The sequence below is a fragment of the Channa argus genome, chromosome 10 (assembly GCF_033026475.1).
Source record: "Channa argus isolate prfri chromosome 10, Channa argus male v1.0, whole genome shotgun sequence".
In the NCBI taxonomy this organism is placed as follows: domain Eukaryota; kingdom Metazoa; phylum Chordata; class Actinopteri; order Anabantiformes; family Channidae; genus Channa; species Channa argus.
The window spans coordinates 14,340,400-14,364,890 of record NC_090206.1 but is presented as its reverse complement, the minus strand read 5'-3'; the positions used below and the strand labels follow the sequence as shown (position 1 = coordinate 14,364,890).

Genomic DNA, 24,491 nt, shown 5'->3' with positions numbered 1-24,491 from the left:
GTTTTTGTTTTGGATAAAAAGTTGTTTAAATAATTTTGATGGAGGTGGCAGTAAAGGGGCACTCCTCTGCTAAACTACTATGGCAGCAGCACTGACCGACCATGACAATGCTTTGTCAGAATCCTGTCAAACAGAAAGGCCCGGGGATCCTCATAACATAGAGCATTAAAGCAGAATCAAACAACCAAAAACAGTATGATGCAAATTTCTATTATGTACAGAGATGGTGAAATAAATACCCAAATGCACAGAGTTGTTCATTGTCCACACTCACGGAGGGATGAACTTTGCCCCTTTACTACTTCTGAAAGACTGTGTCTCTCTGGGCTGCTCTATTTATATCCAATCTTGACCTGTTGCAATTTAAATTATTTAAAAACTTAATTAATTATTTTTCATTATTTAATTATTAAGATTTTTTTTGTACTTTCGGCTTATCCTGTGAGTTCAGCATCGATTTTGCACAGTTCTTTTTTACGCCAGATGCCCTTCCTGATGCCACCCTACTCAATTTCTACTGGGCCTGGGACTGGCAGGGGATGGGGATGGGCTGTTCAGGGGTTCAGACCCTTCGACTTATGGATGGGAAGAGCAGTGGGTGAACCTTCGACCCTATGGTCAGTAGGGGGCCACTCTGTCAACTGAAAGATCTCTATATATATCTATATCTATATCTATATAGATATAGTTATATAGATATATATTTTTTATTTTATTTAGTTTTTATTTAAATTTTCATTTTTTTAACATCCAACTTTAACACAACTTTCCCAGTCTTTGTTGCTGCTGTCCCTATTGTTTAAAAATCTGTTGCTGAAATTCAAAATATGCATTCAATTTTCAGGTATAATTGAGAATTTTCTGCATTTCATTGTATTCTGTTTTTATTTCCCTTTGCACAGTATCTTATTTATTTTCTTATTTGAAGTCTGCATTAGAAGAGTAATGTCACTATTTATATCTATTTTTTATATAAAAATGACACTGGAACCAGTTAACTTAGCAATGAAAAATCTTATCCCTTTTTGTAGTCTAATATAGCACATACAGGTACGTACATTGTCTCTGGCTTCCCAAATTTTGCAACAGAACAAAAACATAAAACTATAATATGGCACATAGGCTGGAAGTAATCTCTTTCCTATTTGAAATACGCCTCCATGTGATTCCTCTTGTAGCCACTGTGACTACAAGTCATATTCGGGATATTCAGGAAGTGAAACAGTCTGACTCCTCCTTTCTCTGCTTTCTGTCCTGTTAATCAAAACGTTATAAGACACTATGCTACTTCCGCTCTGCCACTCACTTCTATTCACTCTCTGTATCATATTTAATCACCTGCACTCAGTGGTCACTGTACTCTCAGCCCTGAAAGGATTGGCTGCTCTGAGGAGTGGGCAGGGCCTGCACTGATGCATCATACACATGTATCAGCGCAGCACTACTGATCCTCTCTCTCTCTCTCCATCTCTCTCTCTCTCTCTTTCTTACTTTCCCTCCCCCTCTCTCTACCTCTTACTCTGCCTTTCATACATACGCCAGAGCACAGACTGCAGCAGAATGCGGGTTCAGTAAGATTTTCATTCTCACACTGGAATAGAAGAGAACCCAGAGAGATAGTAACCTGCTGTGGAGGAGACGGACATCATTCAGAGGATCTGCTGAGGAGTACCTGATCCGCAAGCTTCCAGTTGTATAGGTGAGTGCGTGTTAATCCCTTAGTATACGTGTGTTCGTGCGAGAGTTCACTGCAGAAGGAGCAGCACTGCAGATACACCAGCCAGCGGCTCTGCTCATCCTTCCCTCCCCTCCCCCCACTATCGTCCTCTTCATCCCTGCTCTTCTTCTTCTTCTTTTTGAGTATTCACTAACAAGTAGGCACTGCACATGTTTGAAAGAGCACAAGGTTGTGTATATTTTGTGTGTTTGTCAGAGAGTAGTTTTGGTCTGGCCACACCTGGACTCAACAGCTGCAGGACAGGAGCAGGAGGTGCATTTGATTGTTATCGCCTCACAAATGATGTATGCTGTTGCGAGGCACAATTCAAGCTCACCCAATGTAGTTTTTGAACTCTTGAAATAATTATTCCCCTGCAGGTTTGCATTTGTAGCAGTTGCGTGGACTCCTGCACACACCCATCCCTCCTTCAGGACTAGCCCACTCCCTCTCTACCAGCCCCTCATCTTTATTTAAGAATAAGATGCCTGGCTCTGCGCCCCTGTGCTGAGGAGGCGTTGGCGGGCATCAGCATGGGCGCTGTGCTGGCCAGCATCCCCACTACCCCCTCCACCACCGATCTGCCACCACCACGCTGCCCCACCATCACGGGCACTCTCCCCAGCCCCTCTGATGGGCGAAGACACTGACGCCACCCCGACACTCAACCACCGTGGCTTCCTCCCCGACCACAACTATGTGACTGAAGGTAAGAAAGTGACAGGGCAAGTTGTGTGTCTGTATGTTACAAAGTGTGAGTTTAAGTGGGTCCCCATATATGTGTGCATCTTTGTGTTGGGTCTTGGTGAAATATTGTGTGTGAAAACTGTATGTATGCTTGCTTGTGAGACAAAACAAGCATAGGACGGCTTCTTAATCTTCTGTAAGCTCTGTGTCAGTCAGTATTCAAAGTTGCAGACAGAGCATCAAGAACAGGAGGGCAAAACACTCTAATCTCTGCAAAATTAAAACATCACAGTGAGTTCTTCTCTCCTTCCCCCCTCTAATTTTATTCACCCTGTGTAATACAGCTAATGTGTTAAACTGCAGAGAACTGATCTGCCTTGTGTCCAAATGTGTCTGTATGTCAAAGACTCGAAGTAGGAGAAACATTTTTTCTGTTTCTGTAACAGCAGAAATTTCCAGAAGCTAGCTAGAATTTTACCACCTTATTTTTTACATGTTGCCTTGCATGTCATCTCTCACGTCCTGATAAACAAACACATAGGCTCTTTGTTACTCTCTCTTCTTGAATATAACCGGTGCAGCTGATTTGTAGCATATCAGACTTCGGGTGGAAAAGTACACAAGCCATGTAAACTGCCGCATTCCTTTGGTTTGTTGCATAAAACAGATGGATTATAACCATGGAAAACACCCTCCCTGTCCTAATCTCAAATAATCCTGTCTTAATCACCTGCACGCTAGCCTGTGTGTCCTGATCCCTTTCTTACACTGAGCTCATGTTCACCACAACTCTTAGAACAGAACAGTGGATTGTTATTTGGGGGTCATGAGCATGTTGCTAGCTCATTTGTGATCCTCATATCACCACAGAAAGGGAAATATTCATCCTGTGTCTGTGCTGTAATTAAATTTTCTTTACACAGAAACACATACTGTAGTCAGGGGAGACTTGTAGTGCTGCCTGTTGCTTACGTAAAGGCTTTTTGTATGCAATCAACATATGAAGGTAGAACACTATCTGTGTGAGTGTCTTCTTTTGTCCGTGTGTGTGAGTGTCTGTCTTTTTTATACACTGTGTTGAGCAAAATGTGTCTTTGCCAATTTTAGAGAAGGACTTTAATGAGTGAGTGGCAGAAAATTAGTGTTAACATCCATCATCTACCACCCGTTATTGCCATAGCAACAGTCGGTGATGATAAACATGTGACTTTCCACGCTTGGCTGATGTGATTGACAGGTCATCTCCACCCACCAATAATGACAATATTAATTATTCCACACATCTCAGGCAGACACAGACATTTTTCAGGCTGAATTGCTGATAAGCTCACACCAGGGTGGACACACCACTGAACACTATCAGTATAAAGGGGCAAGCAACACATAGGCAACCTGAAAACACATAACTGTGCTTTAAAAATCAATCTCACAAAAATCCAACAAAGGTCATTTTCTGTGACAAATACACACAATGATTCATTACTTGCTTTTTCTCCTATGTCCACTCCAACCACCTCTACCTTTTCTACATCTGCACCCCCATCCCCCGTCCACCTCCCCATTGCCATCCCCCACTGTTGCCTCCCCCTACCTCCCTGCTTTTCCCCCATTGGTCCCCTAATGCAACTCGCAGCATTGCCCAGTGCTGAAGTGGTACGTCTGCCAAACAATTATCCAACAGTGCTCCAAAGGCTGCTATAAAACAATGTGTCTCTGTATGTGTGCGTTAAAGAGAAAGACTGAGGGTAATGGAGACAGAGGTGGTGATTTTATGCTTGGGTGTATTTTGTGATCTCTTGTGTGTCACCTTTATTTTTATTTTTTTTGCCTCTGTTGCATCTCTATTCATGTATGTGTCTTTGAGAGCGTACTGTGTCTTTTTGCTTCCCTCCGATCAGTGTAGTAAATATGTATGTGTGCAAGTGTTCTGTGCTGTGTATGTGTGTGTGCGCGTATGTATTCCTTCCCGTGGGTATTCCCCTGGCCTTTACAGGGTGGGGATGCTTAACCTCCCTCTTCCTTAATATCCTTGCCTTCCCATTGCCTGTTCATCTACTCCCCTCCTCTCAATTTCGTTGCCTTTTTAATATCATCCTTTGCTACAACTGTACTTCAAAGAACAAAGAGGTTAATTACAAATTATATATTTTTTGACTTGTTGCATTTTCTAAATAATACACATACAATTATTGTGTACCATACACAAGCGTGTGTGTCTATTACGACACTGTTTCCAGTAAAGTTTAATAACGTGTAAAACAAAAATAAAAAACCTTGTTTAATTAAATGTTATTTGCAATAGTACAGCAATAGTACACGCACAGCATTAAATGTTGAATGAAAGAAATGTTATTGTTTTTAAAAAAATTAATGCTTCTTAATTTAATTGTATGCATTACACGTCAACAAGTTGCTCAAATAATCAAGGCCTTCGCTTAAAAGACATCGTCTGGATGGCTATGGTAACAGTGTATTGTGCACTGATTACAAGCTTGACAGCCCCTCTATTCTGTTGCATCCACGTTTTCTCATGAAAGCCTATCTACGATGCTTTCTTCTGACCTGTTACAAACTAATAGTTCTAACAGGGTTTTTTGTACACAATTATGCAATCTCTACAATTTTGGTTTTCCCTGCCCTTCACCAATGTCTTGTAGGCATGAAAATCAAAAACCAATATTCATATTCAATGTCATATTATCATAATATCAACCTCATATTACAAAAAAAGGAAGAAGAAAGACTCAGTTATTTCATAATACCAACATTTGGTTTGTGTGATTCTGTGCCTGTGCACTATTTTCAAGCAAATGTATGTTTATATGTACGTAATGTATGTACGTATTTAAAAATAAGAACATTCTTTTTTTTATTACATTATACTCATCCTGTCAACTTTTTGGGAAACAGCTGTTGAGTGTCAGCCACAAAACCAGCACATTTCAAGGACCTAAATATTGTATATTATAGATTGATGATTTAGTCCGAATCCAGTTAACTTTGGCTCCAGAAATTAGTGTGTCAGAAAACGAAGTCCTGTCTTACAATCCTGTCTCTGGAAGAAAAAAAATTTAAACATTAAGATCCTGACACATATGTGCACAAAGGTGCAATAATGCAGAAAAAAGCAATCAAGTAATTATTGGCCACTGTGGAAAACATGTGTAAACATTCTTCAGCACAGGTTAATAATTATTTTAAAATATCTAAATAATTAATTTTACAAATTATTGTTAACCATAGTCCTTAGAAACACCTGTATGTAAGTAAATGTAGTTTCAACAATTTGAAGCAGCCTGGTCTGTTGTCAGTTCTTTAATAAGGACATGCCTGAAAGCAACCCATCCTTGGTGTGCAGTCAGCACTATTAGACTGACTGAATTTGAAAAGAGGCCTAACAATACTGTCCTATTAGTTGTCTATCTGTGTTCATCCTTCATGTCCTGCTAACCTTCCAACCAACTCCCACATGTAAATATTTCCTGCTTATAGATGCCGTATGATCATTAAAACACCACCAGTTGATTTTCTTTGTTCTCATGGCAGACTGTGGTGATGTAGTAATCAGTCCCTACACCTAACCCTATCCCACATGCCCGGTCGCCCTCTTTACCTTCTGCTTCCCTGTTGCCTTCCTTCCTCCCTTCCTTTTCCTCCATCCTTGCTCCTCTTGCAGGGCTGCTCCTGGCTATAGCCTGAAGAGCTCCGCCCATCCTGTCCACCCCTCTTCACCCTGGAGTCCTCCCCCAGGATGTTGAGCCCCATCCAGGTCCTGTGCTCCGACATCACTACCCTTTCTCTGGAGCCTGAGCCGTTTGCCTCTTACACTGAAGGTGTGTGCTCTATCCTCTTCTATCCCAAAGGTCGAATCTCTGCCCAGTGAGATATGAGAGTTTATGTGCGTTCAGATAAAGTGTGTGTGAGTCTAATCAAGTGAGTCTAAATTCACACAAGTTTTAGGCTTACAAATCATTTTGTGTCTGTCTATCTGCCTCATTCTTTCTTTGTCTCTATTTTTGTACCTGCCTCTTTATTTTTGTCTCAGTCTGCCTGCTTCAGTGTAAATTGTGTGTGTGTGTGTGTGTGTATGTGAGTGTGTGTGTGTGTGTGTAAGAGAGAGAGATGGATTTATTTAAATAGTTTTATCAGATAACACCCTGTTTTCTTCATCTGCTTCAAATTACAGTTTCTAGTTTTTAAGGAGGAACACAGAAATTTTTTTAACCACCAGTAAATCTGCCAAATATATTCCATGTATATATTCTTCTTATAAATAGTGTTGTCTAAAAAATAGTAAAAAATGGCTGCCATAACTCCCAGAGCTTTCAAACTGCTTGTTTTGTCTGATGAGCATCAAAAAACCAAAGGTTTTTTCTGCTTCCATGTTGCCTTCCTATCGGGGAAGGTAAAAACTATACATTTTCCACATTTATCATAATAAATTCATAACACTTTATAGATAATAAAAATCATTACATTTTTAAATAATATCTAATTATTTTTAGCTTTAAACACAGTTTGACACACAGATTAGAAATAGATTATAATAAAAAGACAGATTACATTTCAGCATTTCAGTATTTCAGTATTAATTAATTAAAGTCCAGTATCATTGTGGGGAGATTGCTTGGGAACCAAGTGTCTATGTATGTGGGAACAACTAATTGATTTCAATAAAAAAAAAAAAAAAAAAAAAAACCAATCATACACATACAGCTTTGAGAATCCATGCAGCCAGAAGATCTGTTTGCAAATAACAAAGCAGGATTACTGGTATATTACACACAAGCAGAACCTGGCGTGGTTTTTAATTCCAGTTGTTTGTGTCCATAACCATTAGGTTCACACCAGCTCTTCTCCATTGTGCTGATATGTGTTTGGAGAAGTGGCAGAGTCCCTGCTGTGCTGGGCTTAAATCACTCCTCTCCACACACGGGCACCTCTAACACAAACACATGCACCAGTTTTTTCCAGATAACTCCAAAACTGCAGGACAGGGATCAATTTAACATCTCCCTCTGGCAGTAGCTACCTCCTATCCCTCTCTGCCTCCCACCGGTTTATTTCTCTACTGGGTAATTGAGTACAGGCTCTTGTGCACACGTACACAGGAAATGCAGGACGCTTAAGCAGCAGCAGCACACACACACATCTCCTGCTGAGTGGTGGCTTGTCCCCGCTTTTAAGGAGTGTGTGTTTTGGCTTGACTTTAAGGGTCTGTGTTTACCCAGAGCTAAGATATCTATAATTGGGACTGTAGGACGTCTGCTCCCCTCTATGTCGCTATTGTACCCTTAACAAAAATAAGGAAATCCTCCTTTCCTTTATCTACGTCACCAACCTCATCTGTCCTCCCCTCTCCCTTCCCACCTCTCTTCTCTCCTCATCTCCTTTCTGGCCTGTCCAATTTTTTTGCCACGTCCAAGCACTACGTGTGATGTGTATAATGACAACATGGTTGAGACTAACAAACAATCAGCTTATTGTTTTTTTGATTGATTATTGAATTAATTTTTAACTGATTTGTTCAAACATCTCCAAATCTTTAGTCTTTTAAAATAGTGAATACATTTCTGAGTAGAACTTGAACCAGGAAAGTTTTTTCTATTCTTTCTTAATAAATTACTTTAACAATTAAGAATTTATTAAAATCACAGTTTTTCCAAAAAAAAAGTGTTTGTGTTTATCACGTATGCTTTTACACTTCTCTGTGCCATTAAGTTGATTAATGTTAGAATGTTGTTTTGTGTTGTGTTGAACTGTTTGTGTGGGTGCATGCACTTGCAGTCACGGTGTGTTCCCCCAGCTCCTGCAGTGTGGTGATGAGTCAGACAGGCCTGCTGATGCTAATGGACTGTCTGTGGGAGACAGACATAGGTAGCTTGTTCTAATGTAGCATGCAGGTTCACACTATAAGACACTGACTTGGCAGTCACACACACACACGCACACACACACGCACGTATTACATCAGTACACGGCCCAGTAGTGCCTCTTAGATGAGAGCTCCAGCACTCATGATGATGCTTATATCTGCTGCAGTTATTTGCATTCCTTATTGGTTTATTTTCCTTTAATAAAGAAGGTGAGAGAGACACAAGGGTGTGAGCTGTGTGTGTGAGCTAGAGAAAGAGAGAGAAACAGTACCGAGAGGATGAGAGAGGAAAGTGTGTGCTCCATCTTTTATTTAGCTGTATTGTGTGCCGCTTCGGTGGATTTGCTTAGCTTAGCTCTTTCTTTACGTGAGTGGAGACACAGTTGTCTGCGAATGTGAGTATTTAGCACACACTTTTGCAGCGCTTCATTAAGTACATTCAATACTTCCTAGTGTGTCTATGTGTTTTTGACTGTATGTGCAGAGATCTGTGTATTTTTGTCATCATGTATGTTCATGAATTCATTTGGACCATTTTCTGTCTCCTGGTATTAATTCTGCAACATTTGTCAGTGAACAGAACTGCGGTGCCACAATAATTTACAGTGCTTTTTCTTCCTGTGAGGATTGGATCCCACTTCCTACTTCACCAGACTGCCATATACGGCTAACTGTTACAAGTACAACTGCTACTGGTTGGCTCAGCCTGTTGCCATGGAAACCCCTGCACACTGGAGGACCCCTCCCCAGCCTCCGCCCCAGTGCTTCTTTCCTCCATCTCCCTCTCTATCTTTTCCATTCTTCATTACCAGCATCACCACCACCAGGTTCATGCCAACGTGCCAACATATAGCAAGGCCGCAAAGTGCTGTGGGGGGAGGATAAGAGTGAGAAAGAGAGAGCAGAACATTGATAGATAACCAAGAAATGAAAGAGTGGAATAGGGTGAAAAATTGGAGACGAAGAGAGGAGAGATGACAAAAGAACACAAGAGGTGAAATTACTTAGGAGAGCGAGGGACAGTGTAAAATAATACATAGTAATATATATTAAAAATTGAAATAGAAAACAAAGATACTCGAGTGGCTGTGAGAGTGTAAAGTGCTAGTGGTAGGGTAAAAGAGATAGCAAAAGAAGCGACCAGTAATACTGTGTGTGGGGAGCAGGGTGAATAAGGTTGTGTTTGTATAGAGATTAAGGTGCAGTTTCTGCCTCCCCTCATCACAAAACCTGTCTCTCAAGGCCAACACAAAATAGTCAAGGCCACATATTTGAATCACCCAGGCTGTCAATAAGTGCACTCTCCATGTTCTATTTTTATTACAGTCAATGCTAATTGAGACCTGATTTATTTTCTGTCAAACCCAAGCTGAGATGATCCCTATGTTAAATGCTGGGTTGGGATACAGCATCTGAAATAAGTCTTATTTTTAAATATAATTTGACATTATTGGATTATGCAGTAGCTGTTTTTATTGCTCATGGATTGCTCTGGAGGCTTTCTTAATTAGCCTGAACATCATTTAAAAATAACAAATAGGTTTTGCCATGCTATGGTAAACAATGAGCAGTAATAGTCATTTATACTAGGTGTACTATAGGAATCAGTAAGACTGGAATTTAATGGCTAGCATGTCACATATAGTTTTACAGTTGCCCAGTGGTTAGCACTCTCAAACATGAGCTAGAAGATGCAGAACTTGCATGTTCCTCCCATGTCTGTATGGGTTTCCTCAGGATACTCCAACTCAGAGTCATGCAGATTGGTGACTGAAAATTGTCAATAGGCGTGAATGTGAGCATGAATGCATCTATCTTTGTGCACGGATCTGCAATGGACTGGCGACCTGTGCAGGGTGTACACTGCTTTTTGCCCAAAGCCAGCTGGGATTGGCTCCATTCCCCACTCTTAACAGGACAGCAATAAAACGTAATAGAAAATGAACTTGTAGCAACAGCAGGCCATATCAGGTGTTACATAAAAGCAATTTAGAAAGTTTTGAGAAAAATTGCTGTGCCCTGATAGGCTAAAGGTTAAAGCGCATGCGGTATAACTGCTGTTTTCTGGGTTTGAATCTGGTTCAGGTGCTTTGCTGAATGTCGTATCTGGTCTCTCCTGAGTTTTCCGTTCGCTCTTTACTGCTGTGTGTAACACAAGCAGAATGTTACAACAGATCTTTGGCTTTTTCCTAAGTGCACATATCCTTTGTCTTGCCAAGCATTAGATGAGGTGATCAATCACAGCTTCTGTGGCTGTATCCAAACCAAAACCCTCCTACAAGAACCCAAGAGGAGAACGGTTCCTTCATAGCTTTCTGTTACATTTAATTGACTGCTGTTTGTTGGTCGGGTTGATTATGACCCATCGGAACAGGATCCGATCAGCACTGAAATCATCACCATGATGATCAGCAACATCTGCAACTGTCTGTCTGTCAGCTTTTGTATTTACATGTGTGAAAAATGTTCAGAAAACACTCAGACCACAGATTTGACAACAGAGCTGAACATTCAGTTCACTTCTCTCCGTAAACAGACTCCACTTGTTTTCTTATTTTAAACAAATATAAATTAGAGACATTCATGTAATAGAAATTAGATAAAAAACAAGGCCCATACCTGCCCAAACAATATATGTGGTGATTAATTGTTTTTTAATTTCTACTGTTTATGAATACAACAACATCCATTGTTTGTCTATTAGGTCTAGGTTGGGTTTTAAATTGGCAGGTTAGATGACTTGAGATAAGTTAATAGGATTTTGTTCCAGTTCTAGCTACATCCTATATTACTCTTTTTAAATCAACCAATAGTTATTCTGAAATGTCTCCATCTCCCAAAACCTTCAGTCCACAGCCTAAAGCAGGACTGGAAGGAGGCTAGGCAGACAGAAGGACAGGGAGAAGATTACATGCTACGTTAAACCAGATTCAAGCCTCAGATGTCACACTTGCTTGCCCTTCATTATACAGCACAGCTGAGTGTTTTCTATTTCAGATTCTATGTGTTGTATGATGCAGGGAGGATCACTGAGAACGTCGAGTCAGCAAATGCTAAACGGTTAATAATGTGCTTACTCCTCATATTACAGAGTTGTCACTGAGTCAGACTGTGTTGATGTTTCAGGACACAGAGCTGGTGATGGGGACATTGTGGCAAATATGTAAATGAATGCACTGAAAAATAATACTTGAATGATGTTTAATCACTAATTCAAATGCACTCAGAGTTATTTTGAGAGAGTATATAATGATTCCTATACAAACACTGAACACATGAACTACAGAGACACTACAGTCCTGTCCGTCAGTGTGTATGTGTTATAGTGAAACACAGAGCTGTGTCTGTCTTAGTGTGTATGTGTGTCAGCAATTTTCTCGTTAATATTCTGTATGTTTTGATATATGTATCAGATTTTTTTTAGCTTTCACACAGTAGCATATCTGGACAAATTGCCTTATTTAATATATGTATTTGCATATTTTAAATCACTAACATGACAATGCATTGGCGGCTGACTTGCTTGAATCATTTAGAATAATACAAACAGATTATAGAGATGATACTATAGATGACATGTGATCGATTAGCTAATGTCTACTCCCTCTTGCTTTCTACACCATTCTCCTTTTTTTACATTTCTCTCTCTTACTCCATCTTTTTTCCCATGTCTGTCTCTCTTCCTCCAGCTGATATCATCTCCACTGTTGAGTTCAACCACACAGGAGAGCTCCTGGCCACAGGGGACAAGGGGGGGCGAGTGGTTATCTTTCAGAGGGAACCTGAGGTACAGCAGAAACACACACACACACACACACACCAAAATTCACATGCTGACACTCATACGCACAAATGCACCATTTTTCATTTAGGCTGTGAGAGCGGTGTTGAACACACACAGTTCCCTCCAGCTACACTCTAGATTGACTGATAAATAGTTGATGCCCCTACTGTGTCAATCTATCATATTTAGCTGTGCAGAGTCCGTGCCTGCTATGATATTTCTCCCTATGATCAAGGGGAAAGTGACTGAATCAGGCCTGGAGTGTTACATTGCACTGTGATTGTACATCTGAGCAAGTGCACATTTTCTTCACCACATTCTCTCGAACCTTTTCCTCCATTTACTTTCTACAGAGCAAGAGTGAACCATTCTCACAGGGAGAGTACAATGTCTACAGCACCTTCCAGAGCCATGAGCCAGAGTTTGACTACCTTAAAAGTCTTGAGATCGAGGAGAAGATTAATAAGATCCGATGGCTCCCTCAGCAGAACGCTGCACAGTTTCTCCTTTCCACTAATGGTGAGAGACCCTCCACGTTCACATCTTATGTGATGTATGTCATGTGCTTGGTTGATTTCTTTGAAAAAAGAAACTTTCTACTTAAACAGATTAAATTATTGTGTTTTAAAAGCCGTTATTTTAGCTCTCCTATCTGAGTTACTATTGATTAACAGCTGAGGTTCAGTAAAAAACGTTTCAGGGCAGTTTACATTAAGACAGTTATTTGAGTTTCTTTGTTGAGAAAATAATTTTCCCATGCCCAAAGAGAGAAGAGTTGCCAACGTAGTCTTACATTTTAGCAGAGCATCAGGGTCTGGGTTTGTCTGTCCTAGCAGAGAGGAACAGGAACTGAGTTTATGGCTATATTGGAAAATCTTTTTTACTGAGAGCCCTATTATTGATTTTGTAACTACTATATTATTTATGTTGGAAGGTATGAAAAATATAAGACCTGCCTCAGCAGTTGGGTAATGATTCGGCTTAAATCACTGTTGTAATTTAAAATTTTTTTGCTTATAAATATTATACAGATATATAATACAGAGACCACATTGTTAACAGAACAAAACCTCTCTAAGCTCATTTGGATTTTCGTTCTGAACTGTTTTTCTGAGCTGACAAAGCCTATTAAGAACTATCTTTTATTCATTTGTCACACATTGTTCTTATTGGGTTCTTTAATGACCTTCTCTGTTCCCCAGATAAAACTATTAAGCTGTGGAAGGTGAGTGAAAGAGACAAAAGGCCAGAGGGATACAACCTGAAGGATGAAGAGGGTCGCATAAAGGACATCACCACTGTCACCTCCCTGCAGGTATCTGTCTGTCTATCTATTTATCTATCTATCTATCTATCTATCTATCTATCTATCTATCTATCTATCTATCTATCTATCTATCTATCTATCTATCTATCTATCTATCTATCTATCTATCTATCTATCTATCTATCTATCTATCTATCTATCTATCTATCTATCTGCCTGCCTGCCTGCCTGCCTGCCTGCCCGCCTGTCTGTACGGCTGTCTGTCTGTACATCTGTCTGTCTGTACGCCTGTCCATCTGTCTGTCTGTGGAATTTTCTATTCTATCTCACTGTTAATTTACACACTAAAACATTAATAAATGCAGTAGGTAGAGCACCATATCTGGGTCACTGAGTACAGATGTGTTTGCATGTGCAGAAATGGGTCACTGGCACAAAGGTACATGTGTGTATGCATACGTTTGTGGGGGGTGGAGAAATCCTGTATTTCCAGCTGTAGAGAATGGCAACACGGCATCTGCAGTGATGTTTCTATTTGTTACATTAAGGCTAGAATTCCTATGTTAATTCAGATGTTAAGATGCAGGTAAATGAGTTTGAATTCATGCTCTCACTTGTCTTTTCATCTCGCTGTGTAGCATTTTTGGGTTCTAGCTGTAATTTATTATTGATGTCAAAGGAAGTAATGAATTAAATATTAATTGATGTTACAGTAAAATGTTTTAAATCTGTTCTGTATATCTTAACCATTTTAAAAATGTGGATGATGTTAAACGTCTCTCTCCCTTTTTTTCCAGGTTCCAGTGTTGAAGCCAATGGACCTTATGGTGGAGGTGAGTCCCCGGCGAGTGTTTGCCAATGCTCACACCTACCATGTGAACTCCATCTCAGTCAACTCAGACTATGAAACCTACATGTCAGCTGATGACCTGAGGATCAACCTCTGGCATCTGGACATCACCGACCGCAGCTTCAGTATCCTTATAGCAAGGATGTAGGCATGAGCGAGAACACACATGCACAAACGCATAAAAGCAGGACTAGATTTATCAAAGCTCAAAGACACAGATAATCGATGCATAAATTAACAATGGTTAATTTATGCACCCCCCCCCCCCCCCCCCCCCCCACACACACACACACACACACACACACACACACTTTGCAAACTCCCACATTTCAAATCCCACTTTGTTGTGTTGAAATGCACATTGTTGGGGGAGGGGAATATTATTCTTAAGGGGTGAAAATGTAGTTTAATGAATAATTCAAAGGCTGCATAAATATTTCAGCTCCTTTGAGAGTTCTAATCCAGCTCACTAGGACACAGTACAGTCACATCCCAGATCCAGACAAACATTATATTATTACAGTTTGGTTTGCTTTATTTATGGTCTACATTATATACACTTGTATTTGGATTGTAAACCTGAGTGGATTTCCACATGATTTCAAACAGTTCTTAGTGATCCAGTTGGTGAGTAGTATTGAGAAAAGGATCAATAAATATACAAATAATTGTTTACATACAGTATGGTTGAGATAAAATAGTTTACCACTGTTTATTCTAAATCAAAACAGGCCCTAGGACATTTACTCTTTTTATTGTTTTCCTGAGCAATGCTTTCTCCCAGACATTGTGGACATCAAACCAGCCAACATGGAGGATTTGACAGAGGTGATCACAGCAGCTGAATTTCACCCGCACCACTGTAACTTGTTTGTCTATAGCAGCAGCAAAGGCACCCTACGCCTCTGTGACATGAGAGAAGCAGCGCTGTGTGACAAACACTCCAAATGTGAGTAAACCTGCTGAGCTGGAATGGAGACCACTTTTAAACTGTAGCCTCTCTCTTAAATTGTTCTTAAAAGGGACTCCAATTGTTTTAGTTTTTTTGCGTTGAAACATAGCTTTGTTAATTAATAATTTATGCATCAAAGTGTTAAGATAAAAATCTTATTTTTTCTACTTTGCCTTTCAGACAGCTTTAGTTTGTGCAGTTGTGTTTAGTTATGTTAGTGGCCAGCTCCAGCTCCAGTCAGTAGCTCCAGCATGGTTGTGTTGGACAGTCTATCCCCAACTGAAATAAATCACCATCTGTGAAATGGAGTGCCATAAAAGTTTGTACGTGTTTCCCAGACCATCAATCCAGCTTTAGCCACAGCCTTTTGCCATAAAGAACTGTGCTGACATGCATTTCCAGGTGGGGGTGGCCATGCAGAACCCCACTGTTTTATCCTGCTCAGTGAGTTCTACTACTAACATGGCAAGGTTTTCATTCATTCTTTCCTATTAGATGAATAGTCATTTTGTACAGATAATTCTATTGTTCATTGACAATTCATTCTGAAATATTTGGTGTTCTCCTTCTTTTTCCATCCACTTGTGGTTCTCATTGAAAGATCTCAACAAATATTGGATGACTTGCCATAAAAAGTGCTACATACTTTATTGTCATTATGATGTTAGCCTTTATTTCATTGCACTGCTGTACCTCATTAAATCCTCACTGATCTGCCAGCTCACCTATCTAATTTGCAAAGGCTTGTTTTAGAAAAATTGTTGTATTTTTAGTTTTCTTTACTCCTGTGGTTTTCTAGATATAGTATGACTTTAGAAAAGTAGAGTCTTTGAAAAAGCATGGATACCCCTTGAACTTTGTCAAGTTAAAACCACAAACATAAGTGTACTTTATTAGGAATTTAATGTGATAGACCAACACAAAGTGGCACATTATTGTAAACATCTCAAAGAAAGAGAGTGGCACAACTGCAAACAAACCAAGACATGACCGTCTACCTAAACTGACAGGCCAGGCAAGGAGAATATTAATCAGAGAAGCAGCCAACATACCCATGATAAATCTGGAGGAGCCGCAGAGATCCTCACCTCAGGTGGGAGAATCTGTCCACAGGACAACTTTTAGCCGTGCATTCCACAAATCTGGCCTTTATGAAAGAGTGGGAAGAAAGAAAGAAAACCATAAGAAGTCCCATTTGTAGCATATGACAAGCCATGTGGGGGATATAGGAAACATGTGGAAGAAGGTGCTCTGGTCAGATGATACCAAAATTTAATTCGTGAAACAAGGTGGTGGCAGCGTCATGTTGTGCGGATGAAGAAGAATGGGAAAAAATGTTACTCTCCATATGTACAAAGCTGATAGAGACATACCACAAAAGATTTGCAGCTCTATTTGCAACGAAAGGTGGTTCTACAAAGTATTGACTAAATAGAAATGGACGCCACACTTTTCAGATTTATTTGTGAAGAATTTTGAAAACCCTTTATCCTTTTCCTTCCACTTCACCATTATGTGCCACTTTGTGTTGCTCTATCACATAAAATCCCAATAAAATAGATTTACATTTGTAGATATAACGTGACAAAATGTGGAAAATTTCAAGGGTATAAATGCTTTTGCATGGCACTGTATGTTTGTATGTAATAATAATAATATTAATAATAATAATAATTCATTATGTATATTCAGTGTTCAAATGTAATTTTCACACAACTGATGAGCACGATGGTCTATGGTTTCCAGATATTCTGTGTTTTGTCCCTCTTCAATGTCCTATTGAAATTGACCAGTTGGTTTTCAGGTCTGATCAGTGTGGATCAGTAGTGCTGTATTTTTGTTCAGTGGAGCACTGAACAAAATGTTCCATGAGCTGTCTGTCACTAGATTCCTTTCTTTGTGTTATTTAAAATTTAGTTTTTTATTTGTCTTGTTTAATTATGGAGATGTTTAGAGGCATTTAGACAGCAGCATTAGTATGTCAACACAATCAGCATGATGGTCAACAGTGAACATATAGACTCATCTGATAGATTTCTTTGTCTTTCACAGCCTTTCAGCCTGACATATCACTTAACAGCACTCACTTTCATCGCTCTCCTTCCTTTTTCTCTCTTATCCTATCTAGTGTTTGAAGAGCCTGAGGACCCCAGTGCCCGCTCGTTCTTCTCAGAGATCATTTCCTCTGTGTCGGATGTCAAGTTCAGCCACAGTGGTCGTTACCTGCTCACCAGGGACTACCTGACAGCCAAAGTCTGGGACCTTAACATGGAGAGCAAGCCCCTGGAGACATACCAGGTGTGTGACACCACAATGACCGTTTTCAGACTCAGCTACTGATAACATTCCCTTTGGCACAAATCATATTTTCTCTGTGTTAAGTGAACTAATCAGTGGCATAGAAAACATTAACATATGTATTTTAATGCACTTATTTCCCAGAGATGTATTTGTCAAATTTTTCTACAACTGTAATACATTATTACCTCCAATTTTTAGTTGTGGTGTGCTGCTATTCCAGTAAATACTTTTATCACACCACACATACAAAGCATTGTGTCTATGTAGAATATTGGAATTATGTCACTAGATTGCTGGGAATACAATACTTGTTGGGTGATTGATATATAAACTAAGACTTAAAACTTAGAGAAGGTTGCCTATCAGAATCATAATATTTTTTGATGATTTTTTCCAGAAGCTTTTGAGTATAATTGGATGGATTACAGAGAATGCACTTCAGGCCAGAATCATTAGAAAACTTTGGTCTGACATTCTACTTTTAACTGAAACATGACCCCAATTCCCAGAAAGGTGGGATGATGTGTAAACCGTAAATGAAAAAAACATAATGCAATGATTTGCAAATCTCATCAACCCATATTTTATTCACAATAGAACATAAACAACATATCAGATGTTGAAACTGAGACATTTTACAATTTCATGGAAAATATTAGTTCATTTTGAATTTTATAGCAGCAACACATCTCAAAAAAGTTGGAACAAGGGCAACAAAAGCTTGGAAAAAGTAATTGCTGCAAAAAAGAAAAGAAATGGAGGAGCGTTTGACAACTAATTAGGTCAATGTCATTGTAATTAGGTCAATAACTGGGTATAAAAGAAACATTTCAGAGAGGCAAAGCCTCTTAAATTTAAAGATGGGCAGATGTTCAAAAATCTGCATCAAACTGCATCTAAAAACAAAACAGTTTCAGAAAAATGTTCCTCAACTTAAAATTGCGAAGACTTTGAAGATCCCACCATCTACAGTTTATAATATTATCAAAAGAATCAGAGAATCAGGAGGAATCTCTGCATAAGGGACAAGGCTGAAGGTCAAAACTGAAAGTGTTTGATCTTCAGGCTCCAGGCGGCACTGCTTTAAAACAGGCACGTTTCTCTACTGGACATCACTCCAAGGGGTCAGGAACACTTCCAGAAATAACTGTCTGTGACCACAGTTCACTGTGCAATCCACAAATGTAAGTTAAAGTTGTATCATGCAAAGAAGAACCCATATGTGAACATGATTCAGAAACGCCACCGTGTTCTCTGGGCCCTAACTCATTTAAAATTGTCTGAGGCAAAATGGAGAATTCTTCTGTGGGCAGATGAATAAAAATTTTAAATTATTTTTGGAAACCATTGATGCCATGTTCTGCGGACTAAAAGAGGAGAGGGACCATCCAGCTTGTTATCAGCAGACAGTTCAAAAGCCTGCATATCTGATGGTATGGGGGTGCATTAGTGCCTGTGGTGTGAACAGCTTACACTTCTGGAAAGGAACCATCAATTCTGAAAAGAACATAGAGGTTTTGGTGCAACATATGCTCCCATTCAGACAATGTCTCTTTCAGGGAAAGAGACAATGCTAAACCACAAACTGCATCCACCACAAAAGCATGACTTCACAGGAGAAGAGTCCCAACGCTGAACTGGAACTCACCAATAGAAAACATTATCATAAAACCAAAATTTTGGCAACAAAGGCCCAGGACTGTTGAGCAGCTAGAATCCTGCATCAGACAATAAAGATTCCTCTCCTAAAACTCAGCAACTGGTCTCCTCACTTCCCAGATTTTAACAGTCAAAAAAAGAGGAGATGCTGCACAATGGTAAACATCACCCTGTTCCAACTTTTTTAAGATGTGTTGCTGCCATCAAATTCCAAATGAGATAATATTTTTCATGAAATGGTAAAATGTTTCGGTTTCCACATCTGATATGTTGGTTATGTTCTATTGTGAAAAAAATATGGTTTAATGTGATTTGCAAAGTATTGCATTCTGCAGCGTACACATCCTCCCAACGTTTTGGGAATCTGGGTTGAAGATGCATCTATTAGCATTTTAAAGATTAATACATACTGCAGACAAGTACAACTATTTAATTATGTGTGAGGGGGTTGGATATGAATTGGAGCTAGCTCAGTGTGAAAATCTACACATTCAGCACTGAGTTGGTTGACAGAAAATTCTATTTTTCATACATTTTTATACACTTAATTTGCCTAAAAAATGTCACTTGTGTTTACAATCAACCACACAAGCTTATGTTTAGGCATTTATGTGCAGTGGAAGTATTTACAGTATTTATCAACTTCTTTCAGCGTGTGTTTGTTATTCCTGCCATGGGTGTGTGGGTGAAGGTGTGTATGTCTGCCTAACATGTGAGGGCCTATGAAGCAGCGAGGAGTGGGAGGCTAAGACGCACTGGAGCTATTTATGTGCTGAGGAGCCTCACTTCACTCATGAATTGAAGCGGGAAGGAAGGATACCTTACACAGCGTCCAACACCTAAATCTGCAATGCAGCACGAAGAGGGAGGAAGAGAGGGAAGAGGGAGAGGGACGAAGGGGTGAGGATTTGGGAGGCTGTGTCAGGATGGTGTGATGGGAGGAGGAGAGAAGAATGAGGGAAGGGTCTGTAAATGAAAAGATGGAAGAGAGCAATGGCAAAGGGTGAACAGATTAAATTGAAAGAAACAAAGGGCAGAAAGAGGTTTTTAAGGGCAAAGTTATTTTATTTCTGTAAATTTACACTTTTATTGCTCCTGCATCATAAAAATATGCACAAATCCCTGAGGGTTGAGGCAATGTACTCTATTTCAGACATCATGGGAATGGAAAAAGCTACATATTCAACTCCAGCTGACACTGTATTTCAGTCTGAGCAGAAGGTCCCACGGGGATAAACAGAGATGTCACCAGGTTTGATGTACAACCGTGAGCCGACCTCAGCTTGACCGTTATTGATTGCGAAGCAATTGTTGACTGCTGACTTTATGCAGAATGTGAAAACAGTTTGAAGCAGAGTACTGTGTCTGGAAAAAGGTGTGGATTTCAACCCCTTGCATCACTGAGTGGACACAGTGCTGACACAGGCAGGGTGAATATAAGCACAGGGGGAAAGAGTTATTAGTGAGTGAATATGCATGCGTGTGTGCCCACTTGCATGTTTCTATTATCGTGCCCTTGGTGGGTTTGATAATATAGAGCTGGATGTTAATGGATTTAGTGATATGGAAAAGGAGTTTAGATTAATATCCAACCCTGCACTCCGTATTGCTGAGGGCTGATGTTGGGTCTCATTAGTGGTGCCTTCAGGGAGGTTTGTGGTACCACTCGCCTACATTTAATGGGTTTGTCTGTTGTGTGCATCATCGGTCTTCTTCTGCTCACTCTTCTATTTATAGTTTATATAGTTTACATAGAGTCAAGACCTAGGAGTGAAGCAGCTGAGTGTTGGAATCGAAATTTTAATTACATCTGTGTGTGTGTTTCTCCAGGTTCATGATTACCTCCGCAGCAAGTTGTGTTCCCTTTATGAAAACGACTGCATCTTTGACAAGTTTGAGTGTGCCTGGAACGGCTCGGACAGGTACCTCAAGTGTCTGGATGTTTTTGTCTGTGTTGTGTTTCTGCGATTACTAAGCAAATATACCTGAGTGAGAACATTTACATGTAAAACTGTTGATAGTAAATAAAGGTCAGCTCACTTATCATGGTGGTATCTTGCCACGCAGGGAGGTATAGTTTATGTGGTAAAGGACATCCAGAGAAGAATTTCTGTTGAATTTTTAGCTTTCCTGTTGCAAAGATTTTTAAGTTATTAAATAATTTGTCAATGCTGCTAGCACTCGAAATGTTATTTCATTAACTTCCATTTTATGTACAAGAATAAATCCCAGCAACAAATATTTGAAAACCTGTGTACATGAAACTGATGGCTTCCTTAGATACCAGGACTGGTACTTAGAGAACTATATAGTCTTTGCTCATGTAAAAGTACCAGGGCAAAACTATAGCATTTATTCCTAAAAATGTCTCTGCACACATTTTAAGGTGCAGAAGTATCAGCAAAATAGCAAAAATATAGGTTATTATCATTTGAGCGTGATTTATATTAATGGATTATAACAGTTAGTACATTTAAATGTGTAAATTATGCTGTAGCTTGTATCCTGTTATGTTGTTTAACAGTAGGTAAGCGCATTTAGTTAGATGATCTTCACAATGAAGAAAAATGCCTTGTTGGTAAATTACTGTAGATGAAATAACTGAGGTTATTAAAGATGATGACGTCCTTCATCAGTTCAGTGCTGAAGAGGAAAAAAAGTGTCTGAGTGTTTGAGACTCTACTAACTGGATCCTCCTGCTCTCTCCAGTGTGATCATGACCGGAGCCTACAACAACTTCTTCCGTATGTTTGACCGGAACACCAAACGCGACGTGACCCTGGAGGCATCGAGAGAGAGCAGCAAACCTCGGGCTGTCCTTAAGCCACGAAGGGTCTGTGCTGCGGGAGGAAAACGCAGGAAAGATGACATCAGCGTGGACAGCTTGGACTTCACTAAGAAGATCCTCCATACAGCCTGGCACCCGACTGAAAACATCATCGCTATCGCTGCCACTAACAACCTGTACATCTTCCAGGACAAACTCAACTCCGAGATGCATTAGTGAATGGATGTCAGCAGTGGATACAAACAAAGTTTACACCTGAACACATAACTATGCCAGAATGTACACATTTACAGACACGCAGGCCTAACACACACCTACACACATATGATTTGATGACTCACATTCACACTTTACCTTGCCTCCCAGAACTGAAAGGACCTACAGAGGGCTAGAAAGGGAACAGGCTGTAATATGCAATGGATTATGGATTGTGGATTGCAAAATTGTCTGAATTGTGGATTTCTGATTGTGCTTGATGGTGTTTTGGTTGCTACAGCTTTGAGCTTCTGAGGGTGATAAACTTCCCCCCAAAGAATGGAGAGACATTTACATGTGTGTAACATGTTTTTTTCCTTTTCTTTAGGCTCTTTTGCTTTCTCAACCTCCTCCTCCTTTCTTCTCCACTCTGTATGTGTGTGCTCAAGGTCTATTCTTATCCCTTGCCCACTTTTTTGTATAACGAAACCCTTTTCGGTTGTCTACCAGTGGCACTGATAAAAAACTGGGACATTTATGTAACTTGTTTGATTTCAGATCAGCTACCCCACATTTGTTTTTGTAATTTCTTGTTAAATGATGTTAATGATGGTAATTAAGATGATGACAACAAAATAAAATGAGTGATCTGCAAGATGAACTCGGGACCCTCCCCTCAACCCAAGTGTACACAGACGCCTCTGAGCTCAACTGAACTGTGTTCAGTTAGGTAAAACATTTTCAGCCCTGCAGCTAGAAGCAGAAATTTATAGATTATTATACCACGGCGTAATATACAACAACACACACTATTATGTGCTCCACAAAAGTGCGTTTTAGTCATTAATGTTTTCTCTGCTGAAACAAGGCCTTCAACTTCTCTGATTGTGGATTCTGCTTCTGGTCTGGAGCCTCGTCGTGTGCTACTGTGCCATTAAATAAAACTCAAATCTTTTTTTTAAACTAAATAATTTCTGCAATCAAAAAAAAAGATGCTGCATGTCAAACTGATTTAGCCTAGGTGTTTATAAATTGACTGACTGACTGACTGACGTGGCTGCCTTCTTAATCACTTAGACCCAGCTGTACAAAGGCTTCAGGGGCCCTGGGCCCCATGCAGCACGAATAACCATAGATGACCGAGCTCTTCTACCTTTATTTGTGTCTTCTGACACTGAAGCATGTTTACCAGTGTTCGGCTCATACACTTACATATAGTTTTTAAATGAAGATGTCCAAGAATCAGTTTCTACTCAACTGAAACAGAACCAAGAAGAATATGGAATGTTTCTGAATAATGTTGTACTCTAAAATGATAAGAAAAAACAAAGGGCCTACATGGTGTCTGTATATATCAGCTGTTTTGAAATGTATGAGGTTTTGATTTTTTTAACATCCATAAACACAGCGGACCTGATCATCTGTACTGATGATTGTCTCCAAAGCTACAGCAGAGAGATGGTACTTTAACTTCCTCAGCCTTCCTCACTGATTACTTTGCAGAGGTGCAAAAGCTTTTATTTTTAGAAGTTTCTTTTATTTATCCTCTTTTTGGAACATCTGTCAGTTTCACACCACATCCTGACCAAACTAATGTTAATTCACATATTTTTGTGTTAATCTATGTCGATAACAAAACTGTCAAACGAACAGTTAAAAACACTGTTTTTTGTTTTGTTTGTTTTTGAATAAAGATTTAAACGAAATTGCATCCAATGATTGTAGAGCTGTGTTTTTTTATTGCAGGGAAATTATACAGTTGGTAATGTCAGTATGTTGATGTGCACACATTATAGCTCTAATTTATATGGGCCTATAAGGGGTTATGATTTCAATCTGTGTTCTTAGTGAGGTCATGTGGCCTGAGGCGCCACCTAGTGTTATTACTTATTACATCTAGAGATACAAATATCCACACTCAGCTTTATAAAATTTGATGGGAAGCTCCTGTTTTACAGTTAATTAACTATAATTTTTTTGTGGTCAATCTAGTAAAACAAGGAGGAACAATGAGTTAAATTGTATTGAAATTATCTCCAAAAGCAAGATCTCCAAAATGCTTCTCTTCAGTTATTAATGAATTTCAAGTTCAGTTTTGCTCAAACGTTGCCTGAGTTTCTGCACAAACACACACACAAACACAAAAGTAAAATGGGCTTTTTCATTGTTTGACTGTTGTTTCCTAATAGAGTTTTATTAAGTCTGTTCATTTTGTACATTACATTGTATCCATTTCTTTGTAACTGCCTTGTTTCTTAATGAAATCCATATATTTTATAGGCCCTGTCATAATTCTCTTACTTTAACTGTCCCAGTAACAGTGTGGTAACCAGACCCTGAGACTGAGGCAAATAAATTAAATCGAAGTTTTTGAATTGTATTATTTACACCTGTAATTTTCCTGTTGCTACAATTT

The 24,491-nt window shown here is 39.5% G+C and overlaps 1 protein-coding gene across 7 annotated transcripts; it reads left to right on the top strand.

Annotated features, from left to right (window-relative positions):
- Positions 1-1,385: 1,385 nt before the first annotated feature.
- LOC137133990 (serine/threonine-protein phosphatase 2A 55 kDa regulatory subunit B gamma isoform) lies at positions 1,386-23,791 on the top strand. Of its 7 annotated transcripts, none has more exons than XM_067518265.1 (13): positions 1,386-1,699; positions 2,098-2,426; positions 4,038-4,164; positions 6,081-6,237; positions 11,371-11,442; positions 11,969-12,066; positions 12,417-12,582; positions 13,266-13,378; positions 14,128-14,305; positions 14,965-15,129; positions 17,261-17,430; positions 20,923-21,014; positions 21,802-23,791. In XM_067518265.1, the coding sequence occupies exons 4-13, from the start codon at positions 6,156-6,158 to the stop codon at positions 22,094-22,096; spliced, it is 1,431 nt and encodes a 476-aa protein (XP_067374366.1). In that variant the 5' UTR covers positions 1,386-1,699; positions 2,098-2,426; positions 4,038-4,164; positions 6,081-6,155; the 3' UTR covers positions 22,097-23,791. The 7 variants fall into 7 exon arrangements, with proteins under 7 accessions (XP_067374366.1, XP_067374364.1, XP_067374365.1 ...); XM_067518263.1 differs by having other exon boundaries at positions 1,387-1,699; positions 4,038-4,057; XM_067518264.1 differs by having other exon boundaries at positions 1,387-1,699; positions 4,038-4,149.
- Positions 23,792-24,491: the final 700 nt, after the last annotated feature.

Bases quoted from the DNA above. Each gene is read 5' to 3' on its own strand.
- LOC137133990 (XM_067518265.1), top strand. From the start codon at position 6,156: ATGTTGAGCCCCATCCAGGTCCTGTGCTCCGACATCACTACCCTTTCT. The intron at 12,067-12,416 runs GTACAGCAGAAA...TACTTTCTACAG, and splicing joins TCTTTCAGAGGGAACCTGAG to AGCAAGAGTGAACCATTCTC. The intron at 12,583-13,265 runs GTGAGAGACCCT...TCTGTTCCCCAG, and splicing joins GTTTCTCCTTTCCACTAATG to ATAAAACTATTAAGCTGTGG.